Here is a 16,314-nt window from a genome sequence, read left to right on the forward strand (position 1 = left end):
ATTCTTAAGAGTCTGGATTCAGATATGCCTAAACTTGCTTAATAGAAGATGACAGCTGTTTAATAACATTGGTCATGGTTACTAAATGACCCATCTTGCAGTCATGAGTCACATTTTAAACAAAAACAGAAAATAACATGTTAGCATTTAGATTTATGTATACTGTCACATGTTGCTCAGTTTAATGGCTGAAGATCAGTTGTCCTCCCAAATAGCTTTTGACAAGATTATTATAGCCTCTATAACTTAAGTCTAGTCTTTGTGGATTATTGGTTATGGCATCATATTAACTAAGGAGAGGAATAAAGAAACTATACTCAAATTCTCTCCCCTCCCCAAATCAGCAAAATAAATAACAGAAATAATTGCTATTCTTTGAAGAATACAATAAAATTGTCAGACAATGTTCTCTACTCCCCAGAAAAGTAATTAACCATCAAAACAATTTCCCATATTTGATAAATGTGTATTTACCGAGCAAGAGAAATATCAAAATAGAGCACAATGTTTCCAAACAGGATTTTCCTATATTGAAGATGAGAGTAATATATAAAACCTAATGATGGGATACCTTTTGGATGATGAGGTACCATTACTGGATATGAACAGTACTACCATAACCATTTCAGAATGGTTTCTTTTATATTGAGTAGAGATGTTTTAAATCAGGCCTGGGCAAAATATGACCACCAAGCCACCGGATCCAGCCCACAGAGGCAGCAAGAAGCCCCAGGCAGTCTCCCCTGCTTGCTCCGCAGCCCTGTGTGCCACGCAGAAATGCGGCTGCCGGGATCCATTTCTGTTTCAAAACTGGAGGATAGGGGGGAAGCTCCAGGAGCCGCCCCCCCCAGCACAGTCCCATTGGCCAGTTTCTGTCCAGAAACTGGACAATGGGAGCTACCTGTTTGAATAACAGGCAGCCAAGAAAAACTACACCCCCTCTCCTCAACTCAGTTATTCACTGAAGCACATGTCCAGGCAAGCATGCAAGCTGGCTGGCTGGGAAACATTTTAAGCTCTGCAAGCCTTAGCTCTGCAGGCAAACAGGCTGATTTGGCTGCTGGTTGGTAAGTCTCCTGGCCACAACTTGCCTCTGGCACCCCAGCCCCTCCCTGCCCCAATCCTCTGCACCCCCACTCAACATACTCAAACCCTCTGTTCCCCTTTTGCATCCTCCCAGATCTGGCACCCCAATCCCCTGCCCCAGATCACAATCCCCTTATGCCCTAGGTCACATCCCAAGCTCCTGTACTCCAGTCCCCTGCCCTACACCTCAACCGCCCCTTTCAACCCAAACTCCCTCCCAGACTCCAATCTCCCTCCTGCACCCCAATTCCTTACCCCAAACTCCCCTCTGCACCCAACCTCCATCCCAGACGCTGCATCTCGTCCATTAATATGGAAGAGTGCAGCCCTCGACCACTTTCCAAAATCTTATAGTGTCCCCCTGTCAAAAATGATTGAGCATCCATGTTTTAGATAATGCAATCTGAAAGATTGTTATGAATCTGTACTATGTTTAATTACATGCCTAAAGCTATATTAAAACAATGCACTACGTTGCAGTTTTTAGTTACATGACCACATAGCATTTCCTCATTCTGTGGACAGGACAGTCTGTACTCTGGGAGTGAATAAGGGTTGTGTAGTGAATGAGGCTGTTGTCTGTGTGGCCCATGCCTCATTTGTTGCAGAAGAATGATGTGTGGTGAATGAGGAAAGGGAACAAAAGAGAAAGGCGTGTCTTGTTGTCAAGGCATGCCATTCTGGAGAACTGGATCCTATGTGGTGCTGGGGAAGTCACGTAAAAAAATTTCACAGGTGGGCAGTGTGCTCCTCATTGTATTCCTCTGTTACCCAACTTGAGCCACTTGGGTCTGATTGCAGATGTGCAAAGTACTCACAACTACAAATGTGGTCGTTGGCAGCTCTGCTCTGAACATATATAGAGACCTGCAAATCTGTGGATATCTGTTCCATGTCCACTATTCTTTTTTGCAGATATTGGAGTGGATGCATATACTACAAAAAGGGTTCTGCACAGGTGCTTGTTCTGCTCTGTCCTGCCTGGCACTTACCAGGCAGGGCCCTTGTGCAGAGGAGCATGGTCAGGGCAGGGTGCTTGTCCCACTTCCCAATAAGAGTGGTTGGTGGGGCAGAGTAGGACAAGAACCTGTGCCCCCATAGGTGACTCATGGTAGCACTTAGGAGGTGCACCGCCCCTTGTGCTTACACCAAAATTTTAATTGCTAAATGGGGTTTCCCCTTATGCCCCTCCCGAGCGTGAGGCACTGTGAGGCCGCTTGCTGCTGAGGAGGAGCGGATGTGGGTATAAATATGCATAAAAGACAGGGAGCAGATTGTGGATCAGATGTACATTGTTTCCGGAAGAATGTGGCTCAGATGCTGACCCACATTTTAATCACAGTTTGTGATTTTGTTGTTTTTTTAAGTGAAGTGAAACTTGGGTCACACAAGACAAATCAGACTTCTGAATGGGGTACTGTAGTCTGGAAAGGTTGAGAGCCACTGGCTGCTGGATTCCGAAATGACTCAGTGCCAAGCAGACAAGGAAAGAATAAGTAGAGAAAATTGCGGGGGGCTGGGATGGAGGGAGAGCTTTATCTGCATAACAAAACGTCTCCTGTTTTTGTCCCCATATTCTGGGGTTCAGTGCCCCATACCTCTGAGACTTAAGTTGTTTGCTGCCAGTACGCTGCATAATTGGTTATGATTGTTTTTGTCAGTATTAATTGCTCCATTCAATATATCTCATTACTGTCCTAGAGGAAGGGCCTTGAGCCAAAACCTTTGCCGGGATTACTATCTTCTCTTAACATTAATAAATGTTTTACTATTATAGAATGCTGTTTTCATGGTTTTACTTCTGTTGAGATTGAGTTAATTAAATGCAGGGTTGTGCTTGGATTAAAAAAAATTATAACCCAAACTACTGAACTATAATGTATATGCCAAGATAAATTCACTTCCTTCATAAAAATGAAGGGTCTGTTTTTTTAAAGGGTGCCGAACACTTGTGTGACTACGCATTGGGGTTTCCCATCTCTTGCACCCCCATAGTGGCACGAACAGACTCCGCCAGCCAGTAGGATTGAGGGAGTTTATTGTTTTTCCCAGATACAGCACAGATGTAATCTGGTTACAGGAACTGGGGCCAAGAGGCCACAGCTCTCCTCCCCCCTTGAGATGGGGTGGCTGGGCCCTACAATCTCAGCCCCCCTCCCTAGCCCCTTCTCCCCTGCTTCCCAGACAGAAACTAAACTTGATTCCAGCCCTGCCCCCCAGCCAGGGGTTGGACCCTGTCTTCCTCCCTTTGTCTCTCTCCCTGGGAGGCGACGGGTTGGACAGGTTGTGAGACCCTTGTCTAGTGACTCATCTGCTGTCCTGCTGGGCCATGCTACAAACAGCCGCCAGTGGAGGTCACCCACAGTCCACTGCCCAAGCCCAGCAACCAGCAAGGCCCCCATACTACACCACAACTTGCAACTCCCACTGTCTTCCAACCAGAATTGTTGATACTCAGCTTATCTGCAAACCAGGTCCTAAACAAGTACATTTCATTTACTAAAATATGAGTTTAGGAAGTTTTATACTCTGGGCTCAGGTTAAGATGCCCCCACAATGTTTTAAGAAGTTTGGCTTATGACTATAAAAATGCATAACCCAAAGAAGCTTTAAACAAAATATCTCATATAACCTATTGATTTTAATGTTACAATCCGCTGGATCTGTGTAGCCTATATTGGTGCATGTATCATGTATGTAAAGTTAGAAATATGAAGCAGGATTCTGTTTATAGTATTAAATGTGCTTATGAAAGCTATTACTGGTGCGCCCCTTTCTCCCTCCGTCCCCCCCCCCCCCCCCCCCGAAGCCTTAACGACTTGGTAATCACTGTAACAATTTGTAAATTGCCTTGTTTGTTCTGTAAGTCCAAAAGTGATTGGAATAGTAAGACAATGTGACCCTACCACCTGGTATTGGGATTCCATTTTGATGCAGGTATTTTTCCATGGAAGAGGGAATGTAAAACAAAAGATTCCTGCCCTGGGAAAAAGACTATTTAAGCAAGGGGAAGCTATCAGCTCTTTGTCTTCACTTGACATGACACACTGCAAAGAGGGCTGGGGACCCAGGTCAAGATAAGAGGTTGTCTCTGACCTGAAGAACAGCTCTTTAGGGTAAGAATCTGCTTGCATTAAGTTTCCTAGTGAAATTAGAACTTAGTTATGCCAGTTTTCTTATTTTAATTTAGTAACTTACTTAGATCTGTTTGTTTTCACTTGCAACCACTTGAATTCTACTGTTTGTACTTAATTATTAAAAACACTTTTGTTTGCTATCAGGCCTAGTGTAAGTAGTTGTTACCTTGGGAGATGACTAGTGTGTATATTTCTCTTTCATTTATAACAAGGGTGAAAAGCCTCATAAGCGTTCTTTGTGTAAAACTTTTATTCAGAGTAAAAGGGTATGTCTACACTACAGCGTTATTTCGAAATATTTTATTTCAAGATAGTTAATTTGAAATGTTATTTTGAAATAACGCGTCTACACACAAAAATCATTTCGAAATAGCGTTTTGCTATTTCGAAATAGAGCATCCACACTAAGTGGAGGCTGAATCACATTTAAGGCCAGCCTGAACTAGGTCCGGCAGGGCATCAGGTCAGGAGTAACTTTGTGTGGCTGCTGCCTGAGGCTATCCAAGGCCTGTGCTTAAAGGGAACCCCCTGGACAGCCGGTTCTCAGATTTCCCTGCTTGCTTGCCCACCTTGATGAGGGACAGCAAAGCATTTTGTCTCTGAGTGCTCTGGTTGCCCTCACTCAGGACACCACAGCACTCTGCAACATGGCACCAGAGCTGCCCCTGGGCACTCTGGTGCTTCTCGTGGACGCATTGCTGCGAGCCTGGCTGCACTTTCTGCAGGCTGCCATCTGGGAGGTCCATTGGGGGACTATCAGTATCCAGGAGGCCCTGCGGGAGAGCTTCCACCCTGAGGAGCACTAAGAGCATCCCTGGTCTGTCCCACGGGGGCTTGTGCCTCATTCCTCCCTCACGCCCTTCCACTTACCCCTCCCTAACCCCCTTCCTGGTGTCAAATAAAAGACATGTTGTGACGGGGCGCTCCCGCCCTGCACTCAGGGCGCTCGGGGGGACGCCGGGCGGACACACCGGGGGGCGGGGAGCCCGGACAGGCCCAACACGTCGGGCTGCGCGGACGCACCAGGACCCGGCGCGGGGAGTGCCGGGAGGCAAAGGGCGCCGACAGACAAGGCCCAGGAGGGAGGGGCCAGGGAGGCACGGGCTGATGAGGTCACAGGGGAAAGGAGGCTAGGGAGCGTCGCAGAGGAAGTGACGGACAGGGGGAGCGGAGCCGGCGGGGGATTTAAACCTGGGGCCGGCACGGCGAAGGGGGAGGAGGTGAATGGAGCAGCAGGAAGGGAGAAGAAGGGAGAGGTGAGACGGGATAACGCGGGAGAGGCGGGCCGGGAGGCCTGATGGAGTAGGAAGCGGCCCAGGGCAGGGTCATGGAGCCCGTGAGCGGGTGTGTTTTGGGGCATTTCCCCCATCCGCTAGGGAGGGACCGTGGGTCCCTGCCTTTAGGGCCCTGGGCCGGGGTTCGGAGAGGGGGTGGGCCCGAACCCCCCTACTCCGCTGACCGACGGATCCAGCTCGGGTGAAGGCGCAAGCAAGCGCAATAAAGGGCCATCGGCCGTGTTGTTGACTCTCTGTGACAGACTAGTTTACACATGTATTTTCTCTTTATTTAACAAAACTGGGGGGAGGGAATGAAACTTTGAGACTGGGGAAAGGAGGTAGGAGAGGGGAGAAGAGAGGATGGGAGGGAAAGGGAGCGAGCTGGAAGGGGGAAGTGAGGGGAAGCTCAGGGCTCAGGGTTGGGGGTCTCGCTGGACCAACTTGATTTTCATGTAAACCTGCTCCTGGATTCACATGTGGCCTTTGGTGGCTAGGCTGGCAGCTATCCTGCCATAGACGGCCGCGTTCCTCCATCTAGTGCGGAGATCATGGATGTTGGACGCATCCCCCCCAAACCTGAGTAAGGTCTGTGATCGCCACCCTGGACCGGAAAGGTGCCTGCCTTCTCCGGGCCCTGGCAGACTCCTGGGAGCTGGCAGACTGCTCCTGGGGAGCAGTGGAGGGCTGGCTGCCAGTGGCTTGCTGGCTCATGTTTTGGGGCCACAGGGTCAGGGGCAGTGACTGCTGGCTCTGGGCTGACAGGCTTGAAGCTGGCACAGGCAGCTACCCTTTTAAGGGCTCCGGGGAGCAGGAGCAGTGTTTTTGGTTGAGGCTGGAGTGGCCACCAGGGCACCCTGGGAAGGCTGGAGGCCCCCTATTTCAAGATAAGTGTCTACACAGCACTTATTTTGAAGTAGCTTTTTCGAATTTGGTGTTATTCCTTGTGGAATGAGGTTTACCAAATTTGAAATAAGAACTCCACTATTTCTAATTAATTTCGAAATAGCGGTTTGGCTGTGTAGATGCTAGTAAAGTTATTTTGAAATAACGGCTCTTATTTCAAATTAACTTTGCTGTGTAGACGTACCCAGACACATTTATTTGAGGGTTGGCTTCCTGGATGCTGCGTCCTAGAACTGTGCCCTCCCAGAGCAGAAGTGGTTCAGTGTCTGCATTGCTCTTCAGGGGGGCAACTGTGCCTTGCCTGGAGCAGACAAGACAAGCAGGAAAGGGTGGTAGGGATCCCCAGAGAGCAAGAAGGCAGGTGTCAGTGGCACAATCAGTACACTGGAGAACAATCCCAAGGGGTATTCTGTGACTGCAGCCTGTCACACAAGTCACCATAGCTGGAACAGAAAGGAGCAGTTGTTATCTCTAGTCCAGAAAGGCCCTTGTTTCTCCAAGAGAATTATCATTGAGGAAGGGCAGGCATTTTCCACACTGCTTGTCTCTTGTGGAATTCTGCTCGTTCCACTTACTGTTTGGATCCCTTAGCAGTGCAGAAGATGCCCTGAATTGGCACCTCCCTGGCTACCCCAGACATGTCCTTGCCTGAACACCACCACTCACCTCTGGATTAGGAGATGTAAGCGACTGGTCGACTAGTCCCTTGACTAGTCGCTTTCTCCCCCCTTGCTGCCTTCATAGGGGACCCAGCACAAGCCGGGCCAGCTGATTCCTGGCTCGTGCAGGGTCCCCCCTGCTGCGCTTCAGCCTTTTAGCTGTGGCTCTGCTGCTTATCGACTAATTGACTAATAAATGTATTAATCTGCTGGCCCGGCTTACTCTGGGTCCCCTTAAAAGCCAGTTCCCCCCTGCACCATCTCTGCGGGGGGGCAGGGGAGTAGTGGGGACCATGCATGACCTGAGAATCAGCTGATTCCTGGCTCGCTCCCAGTCCCAGATGCTGCAACTTTTAGCTGTAGCTAAAAGGCTAAAGCACAGCAGGGGGTACCCAGCACCAGCCAGGCCAGCTGATTTCTGGCTCACACAGGGTCCCCCCGCTGCACTTTAGCCTTTTAGTTGCGTCTCCCCTGCTTATCGACTTCATTGACTAATAAATGTATTAATCAGCTGGCCTGGCTCGCTCTGGGTCCCCTCTGTTCTGTTTTAGTTTTAAAAATGTATTACTAGCCTGTCAGCTCTTAATACATTTAAAAGACAGAGCCACAGCGGGGATAGCTCCCAGGGTCAGGAGCTAATCCTGCTGCGGCTCCCCTGCTTATCGACTTATTGACTAGTCGATGGAAAATCCATTGACTAATCCATTCGTTAATTAACCTACATTTAACATCCCAACTCTGGAACTACACAATCCCCCTCCATCCCGCCATGAGCTGTGTGCTACTGAAACACTTCCTTTAAGCTGACTTTCTACCAATGAGAGGGATGAGATTAAACAAATCAAGTTTCTCAGAGCAGAGGGAGTTTATACTACTTCGTATTACTGTACAGTACATTAGTAAAAATAGGTCAGTTAATCAATATCACAGTACAGTATCTCTGGAAATTGGGGTTTTAGAGCACAAGATTCATTTTTACTTTAGATTAATAGTGAAAAATTGCGCACATCTCACAAATATACCATTTGTCATAGCAAAATGATGCTTATTTAAAGATGACTCGGGCTAAATGAGTACATTAGTAAGTACTACTCCATGAAGTAGAGATTTGCAGGATCAGCTCATGATATGTAATGTCTTCTCAGAAGACCGCACAGGCCATCCCCAGGATAAGTATAGTATGCCATGTCTTACCAGCCTGTCATTTCCATGGGTGCTAGACTCATTCAATTTCGTAGAAAGCTCCCTAAAATATTGTGTCTAGCCTTTCATTTGACTCTTCAGAGCTATAAATATATTCAGTAACACACTACATTTACTGTATATCTATTATAATATTATACGTCTGTCGGTGAGTCTGTCTGTCTGTTCAAAAACTCCTCCTAAATGGTAAGAGCTAGAGCTAGGACTACTAAATTTAGCATCTTGATCCCTCTTATTATAATTTAAGTAAGGGTTTGGTGGTGCCAGGAAAATTGGATGTGCCTGGAATGGGATTGCTTCTCATAAAAACCATACAGAAAAGAGATAACATCACCAGGGGGATTAAAGGGGCTTGCTGGAGCAACCTCTCGCCCCCCCCCCCCTACACTGGGACTATCCCAGTTATGAGCCTCTCACTCATAGGCTCCCTTTAGGAAGAGTGGAGAGGGGGCTGCAACTGTCCTCCCTCCCTCCCTACACCCCAATTTGTACGGGAACATTGATAGCTGTTCCCCTTCATCAGGTTGCAATGGGAAAGTGCACAGTTTGCTCCATTCCTCTCTCTGGCTGGGGAGCATAGAGGCAGATTAATTTCGACCTGCTCCAGCCAGGGAACATGCACCCCTCCCCCAGCTGTGCCTCCTGGGGGTGTAGCAGCTAAGGAGATGCACTTCTCATCTGGTCCCAAGTTGCTGCAGTGAGAGAGGGCTGGGGTAGTCCTGTCTCCCTACAGCAGCCTGTATATTGAACTCTTTCCTCCCTCCCCCCAGCAATGATTTAAATGAAGAAGAACAAAAATTAATTGAGTTAGAGACCCAAGCAACACAGGATAAATCTTCTAGATCTTAATTAATAAAGCTAAAATATATGATGGGTTGCCTTAGGAATCTTCTAATGGAGAAGAATACTCAAGCATCTATGTTAATGTATTGCAACTGTATTTATCTTAATGCCATGTTTGTTTTAATTTATTGTGCAGAATTCCTGTGTATTGTGTGACTTAGATGTGGTGGATCTAAATGAAAGTAAGAAAAAGAAAACTTGCTGCCAACTGTGAAATGCCACCAGCACTTCTATTTTACTTCAGGAAATGTTAACTTTTTTATAGGAATACACAAAGGTATTAAAATTAATTTGTTTATTTAGGCAATTTCTGTATTTTATAGAAATCTTGCTGCTGTTATATGAATGTACTGTTTCCAAGTTTTTTAAAGTGAAATTAAGTTAATTATTTGAACTTAGGACTTTTATGGCCAGGACAGTGGGAGTATTCATATATGCCAGTGTTTGCAGGAATGAGACCTAAATGTACAATTCTTCTTTTGTTGAAGTTAATATCTGCCTTAAGTTTTTTTCCTTTGTCAGTCTCTTGACATAGTGAACCATTCAACAAAGGCCCCTCACACATGCAACCTCTGATGTAAGTGATGGGTTTAAAATATTCCCAAGGTTTCCAATACAGTATGAACTGAGTTTGTTAGAAATAATATCAAATACATTAGTGACCATAACTGAGATTCTGCCAGTCCCTAGACCCTAGAATGGTCACTTAACATACTTTTCTGGATAGCGCTTTTTTCTTTTTTGGGGGGGGGGAGAGGGGGAGAATAGAGAGGTTGTTTGGATTTTTTTCCTATTTAAAGAGTTTGTATTGTTTTGTAATACCAATGCAAAATGAAGTGTAACTGAGGACCAAAAGAAAAACTTATATAATGTACATATGTAATATAGACTTTAGAATGAAGAAAAAACAAGTTAATAAATACAAATTTTATACTGATGTTACATACTGTATAGAATATCAAATAATCAGTGCTTATTATGTACTGGACTCCATGTGCTAAGGAAAAGACTTCATCCTGTTACACTTGGACCTATGCATCTTCTTAATTTGTACATCAGAACAATGGAATGTTTCCAGTGGTCAATAGATAGCTGATAAGATGTTTTATAAAATAATTATAATAGATATTTTCAATATATTTAAGTTTTCTAATGTTGTTACCAATTTGTTCTTTTATATTAGATTATCTGAATATTAATAAAGGTATATTTAGGGTTAATTACATTTTGTGGCTTTTTAAATCTTTACTGTCACTTTATCCCAGTACAAATACATTGAGAATCTGATTCTTCTCTCACTTGAACCTATTTTGTACTAGTATAATAACACTGGGCTTCAGTGGAGTAACTCCTGATTTATACAAGTGTAAATTGGAACAGAATCAGATCCTATGTGTTTATTTTAGTTAAGAACAACCACATCACACTGCACACGCACATGAATTAAATAAAGAACATTAAGCTGAAGGAGTGTTATTGATATATTTCTGTTCGGTTATAGTATTTGTCATGGAGGTTATGTCTCCCCAGTTGATTATTAATTTAATTGGGTATACCATCCTTTATGAATGAATAAATATTTTGCCAAATTTTGCTATCAATTACACCAATAAAAGTCCAGAGTAATGCAGTTGGTTTGTTGTTCTGAGTTATCATTGGTGTAAATCAGGGGTAGGCAATAATTTTTAATGGGGAGCTGCTTCAAGATTTTGGTAGTGTTCGAGGGCTGCACTTCTATGGTGGGTGCAGGGTATGGGACTGTGGGTGTAGAAGGGAGCTTGGGTTAGAGGACTGTGGTGCAGGAGGGGATGTGGGGTCTGTGAGGGAGTTTGGAGGGAGTTATGATCTGGGGCAGGGACTTGAGGTGCAGGGTCCAGGAGGGGGTATGGGTGCAGGAGAGGATTCTGGCTTGGGGAAGGAGTGTAGGAGGGGGTGCAGGGTCTGGGAGGATGTTGTGACCTGTAGGAGGTGGGGAGAGGGGATACAGAGGGTTTGGGTGGTGACTTGAGGCAGGAAGTTGGGAAGAGAGAAGAGGTGGGATGCCAGAGGCCGGGAACCTGAGACAGGCTCCATTCCTGTCTGTTGGGTGGGCTGCTCCACGTGGGAGAGAGGAGGCTTCTGGCCAATAGGAGCTGAGCGAATTTGCCAGGGGCCAGGGACAGTGAGTGAAGCTTCCCTGTCCCTCCCCAGCTTCCAGAGTAATTAGCCAGCAGTGCAAGCTGCTGTATAGTAAGGGTGGCCCGCAGGCGGATTTAGCAGCTTGGCAGACCCAATCCTGCCCACTAGCTGCCTCTAGCCCACCCATGGTCTAAATGAAAACAGAATTTGGATGAAAAACTGTAAACAAATGTCACCAAATACTGCTCTGGTTACCCCAATGAGCCCTCAGGCTCTTGTGCATTTTAAAAGGAAAGTGCACAGAACACAGGACCAGCAGGGGACTCAAGCAGTCCCCCACTGGCTCTCGGCACACTTTGCTTTTGAAATGTACAAGAGCCCCCTGGGACTCTTGTTCATTTCAAAAGCAGGGAACATGGGGCAATGGGGTACTACTTGAGACTCCGCTAGTTCCATGCTCCCCGTGGCACTTCTGCTTTGGAAATGGGGCAAGATCCCTCTTGCTCCATTTCAAAGGCAGACACGCTGCCAGTTTCCCACTGTTCCCCTGCCCCCTCCCCTTGAGACGGTTCTTCACAGGCTCATGCTCCCCCTCCCTTGTTGCCTCACTCTGATAGGGCTCTTTCAATGTACAGTAGAACCTCAGCATTACGAACCCCTCAAGAATGGAGGTTGTGTTCCTAACTTAGTAACGTTCAGAACTCTGAACAAAACTCGGTGGCTGTTCTTTCAAAAGTGTGCAACTCAACATCGACTTAATGCAGATTTGAAACTTTGCTATGCAGAAGAAAAATGCTGCTTTCCCTTTTTTTTTAGTAGTTGACATTTAACATAGCACTCTGCTGTAAATGTTTTTGTTTTGTCTCTGCTGCTGCATGATTGCATATTTCCAGTTTCAAATGAGGAGTGCAGTTGAATGATCAGTTCATAACTCTGAGGTACTCCTGTAAAATATAAAATTTGCAGGCAGCTTGAGAATTTCTGATTAACGTTGGGATAAATTCCAGAGGTTTTCCTCGTTCTTCTCCCTCAGGGACTTCAATGATTCTAAGATTGTTTCTGTGAAATCTGCCTTCCAGATCAGTCAATTTAGCTTTAATTAATTTTATATCCCCGAAGTGTATCTCAATGTGGGCAGCCATGCCTTGCATTTGATCTACTAGTGATTGTAGCTTTAATTGCCAGAGCGTTGGCAGCCACTTTCTGAGCAGAGTCAGCATACTCTCACTCTCCGCAACGGTGGACATCTTAGCTGAGGTGTCAGGATCTCTTTTGGGGGATTTGCAGATCGAAGAGGAGCTTGCCATTGCTACTAGAAATGATCCTGTGGTACTAGCAGAAGTTCAGGTCAACAGGTTTTGGCTCCCAGAGGTGAAAAGGATGATGTCTAGCAGTAGAAGGGGCAGGATGTTGGTAGATAGCCCCAGCACACTCAGGAGTTCACTCTGACTCCCTTGAAGTGGCAACCACGGGTTCAATGGCCTTTTTTGGACCCCATGGGTCTACCACCAAGCCCAGGGATCCCCCTCTACGGACATGTTGCTGGTGTCGGCATTGCAAGCCCCTCCCTCTGCTCTCTGACAGACACTGTTGTCTGGGTGGCTGGGAATGTGCAACTGCTAGTGCAGTATCCAAATGCGGCACCAAGGTCCCCATCAAGGGTGCAAGGCCTGGCACCGAGGCTCCCTCCCTGGTGCATGTGGTACTTGTGCAAACCTTGGCTTCAGCTCCAGCACTGACCTCGGCACCAACACCAGCACTGGAAATTTTGGTGTGTTGAGTGACTTCAGACTCGCTAATAGGGAAGCTGGAGGCCCAGGAAGTCCTTGTCTTGCAGGCTTCCTCATCCTCATCCCTGGATGAGGCCATGGCTAGTACTTCAACCACCATACTTCCTGTCTTGGGCATAGAAGGCCACCAGGACCTCTGAAGGCAGGAGGCTCAGAACCTCAGACTATAGGCACAGGAGATTATGGGAAATCCTCACCTCCAAGGATCTCTCCAGAGTAGCCTTCTGATTCATCAAAACTGTCCAAAACAATAAGGTGTTGTGGCATACCCCCCACAGCTAAAGGGGTTGAACTCCGATACACCTTTTCACGCACTCACAACAGGGATCCCTTGTGATGGATGCAGTAGATCACAAGGAACATCAGGAAGTGAAAAAGCTAGACCACTTTGAGTGCAAGGTCTATTGCACAGGAGGTCTACAACTGTGGGTGGCCAACCAGCAAGCACTGCTGAGCCAGAGCTTGTTTAACTCTTAGAGGCCCTTGCTAGATTCCAGGAACTCCTCCCTGCAGACTTCCATCAGGAGTTTGCCACCCTGGCTGAGGAGGGCAAACTGGTCTCTAGGACCTCCCTTCAGGTGGCCTTGGACTCAGGGGGATTCAGCCGCCCATACGATGACTACAGCTCTACAGAGAAAGGGCTCATGGCTGCAGGTTTCAGGCATTCCCCTGGAGGTCCAGACTGCCTTGCAAGTAGGGTTGCCAGATGGTTGAAACAAAAATACCAAACACCTGCCCCCCCCCCCCCCACACACCTTCCCAAAAAAAAAACCACCGGGGAAAAATTCTGTTGAAGAAAAAAAAAGGGGGGAAGACCAAAGTTATTGAGCAAAAAAAAAAAAGGACTCCAAGACTTATTAATAAAAACAAATTAAAATAAAACAGTATGTCCCCTTTAAGAATGAGTGCAGGGATAGGAACAGGGGAGTCGTTGAGCACAAGACCCAGGGGAGTCATTGCTTCCCCTTGGTCCTTTTGCTGGCAGCCATTTTGTGCTGACAGCCTTGCGGAACCAGGTAAGCATGAAGCCTGGGGGCTGGAGGAGGCCGGGCGCTGAGTGTTTATAGGGTTGCCAGGTGCCCAGCATTTTCGCCTCCTGGCTGGGGAAAAAAATCAGAAAATACCGGACATCTTAGGTGTCTGGTATTTTCTGAATTTTTTTTTACCAGACAAGAGGTGAAAATACCGGGCTATCCGTGTGAATACCGGACACCTGGCAACCCTACTTGCAAGACCTTCCCTTGGACTGTTCTGGGCTCTTTGTGAAAATCAAGGATTCTCACCTCCACTGCCTGAAGGACTCTAGGGCAACTCTCAAATCCCTGGGGATCCATACTCCTGCACCCTAGAGAAAATCATTTACACTGGGGCTATGTCTACACTGGCATGATTTTCCGGAAATGCTTTTAACGGAAAAGTTTTCAGTTAAAAGCATTTTCGGAAAAGAGCGTCTAGATTGGCAGGACGCTTTTCCGCAAAAGCACATTTTGCGGAAAAGCGTCAGTGGCCAATCTAGACGGGCTTTTCCACAAAAAAGCCCCGATCACCGTTTTCGTGATCAGGGCTTTTTTGTGGAAAAGAAATCTCTGCTGTCTACACTGGCCCTTTTGCCCGAACGGGAGCAGCATAGTATTTCCGCAAAAAGCACTGATTTCTTACAGTAGGGAAGTCAGTGCTTTTGCGGAAATTCAAGCGGCCAGTGTAGACAGCTGGCAAGTTTTTCCAGAAAAGCTGCTGATTTTCTGGAAAAACTGGCCAGTCTAGACACAGCCTGAAGGTCCCAGCTTGCTCCTAGTCTGGGCATCCCAGGCAGGACTTGTCCAGGTACAGAGACTGGAATCACTGGTGGCATCAACCTCACTCCAACTCAGGCCATGACCAGGGTCAGGGAAGCACTAAAAAACCTCCAGGCTCCAAACTCAACTTTTGATGGTGCACCTGAGCATGGAGCACCAGTTCTTAAGCCAGATCCATTCCCCTTTGGCAACCACTTGCCCCACTTCTGCCATGCCTGGGCCAAGATTACTTCAGACTGCTGAGTTCTGAGCATGATGGAAGCAGGATATTTTATCTAATTCCACCCCTTCCCATTGTCTTACACCCCCATCTCGAGTCCTCTTCATCAGCTTCGCATGCAGGAGAGGCACATACTCCTCACACTGGGTGCTATCGAGGAGGTCCCCAGAGAGTTCAGAGCAAGGGGTTCTACTCCCAATATTTCCTCATCCCCAAGGACAAGGGTGGGCTCAGACCCATTCTGGATCTGCAAAACCTCAACACCTTTAGCAGGAAGTTTAAGTTTTGAATGCTTTTCCTAACCAGCATCAGACCCTTCCAGATTCAGGGGACTGGTACGCAGGGGCAGATGAGGATTTTGCGGGGCCCAGGGGAGCACAATTTCACGGGGCCCCCTCTTTGACATGGCGCATGCGCGGGGCTTCTTGAAGCGTGGGGCCCGGGGTGGCTGCCCCGCTCACCCTGCCCTATATCTGCCCCTGCTGGTACACTACCCTCAACTCCATATCTCTATTATCCCAGCTTATAGACAGTTTCTCAGGTTTCTGGTCAAGGACCAACACTACGAATTTACAGTGTTCCCATCTGGCGTCTCCACAGCCCCCCTGGTATTCACAGAATGCATAGCGGATATGGCAGCCTTTTGGATAACTGTCTAATTAGGGGCAGGGCCAGAGAATAGGTTCTGGCATACCACGGCAGAGACCTGCATGTGGACCTTGGGCCACATGGCAGCCTGAATCTAAGTGGTGCAGCATGCCAGGCTGTGACTACACCCACTGCAGTCATGGCTGGCAGAGGTCTATGGGCCCAGCAGATGCTCCATAGACAGACTGATAACCTTCCAAATCCACTCCCTCCATTGCCTGTCCTGGTGGCTTCAGCCTCATGTAGTGCAAGCAGGGGTGCCCTTTCACCAGCCACAGTCCATGCTCACCCTCACCACAGGCGCTTCGTAAATGGGGGGGGGGGGGGCGGGATGCACATAGGCACACTCTGGACTCAGGGCAGGTGGTCTGAGGTAGTGCTCTCCCTTCACATCGATATCAAGGAGCTGCAGGCGGTGCGCCTGGCCTGCTAAGTGTCCCTAGTGACCTGTGTCTTGTCGTATCTCTCCTGGAAGACAGCCTTCCTCGTGGCTATAACCTCACCCAGGAGGGTGTCTGAGCTCTGGGCTCTCACTTAGGAACCATCATACACCATCTTCTTCAAAGACAAAGGACAATTATGCCCTCACACAGCATTTCTGTGTAAGATGGTTTCCCAATTTCATATGAGCCAG

At 47.3% G+C, this 16,314-nt stretch overlaps 1 protein-coding gene across 4 annotated transcripts in view; it reads left to right on the top strand.

Moving 5' to 3' along the window:
* The window catches only part of LOC102455279 (ras-related protein Rab-10-like), a 43,576-nt gene extending 32,740 nt beyond the window's left edge, over positions 1 to 10,836 (top strand). Inside the window, exons 6-7 of one of the 4 annotated variants that reach the window (XM_075920760.1) lie at positions 4,024 to 4,202; positions 9,245 to 10,836. In XM_075920760.1, coding sequence (XP_075776875.1) covers positions 4,024 to 4,167 — 144 coding nt within the window. In that variant the 3' untranslated portion in view covers positions 4,168 to 4,202; positions 9,245 to 10,836. Of the gene's footprint in view, positions 1 to 4,023; positions 4,203 to 9,244 lie in introns of those variants that run through there. The other 3 variants (XR_012901492.1, XR_012901493.1, XM_025180005.2) reach the window with 3 other exon arrangements.
* The last annotated feature ends 5,478 nt before the right edge of the window (positions 10,837 to 16,314 follow it).

Source organism: Pelodiscus sinensis, chromosome 2 (assembly GCF_049634645.1).
Source record: "Pelodiscus sinensis isolate JC-2024 chromosome 2, ASM4963464v1, whole genome shotgun sequence".
NCBI classification, from domain to species: domain Eukaryota; kingdom Metazoa; phylum Chordata; order Testudines; family Trionychidae; genus Pelodiscus; species Pelodiscus sinensis.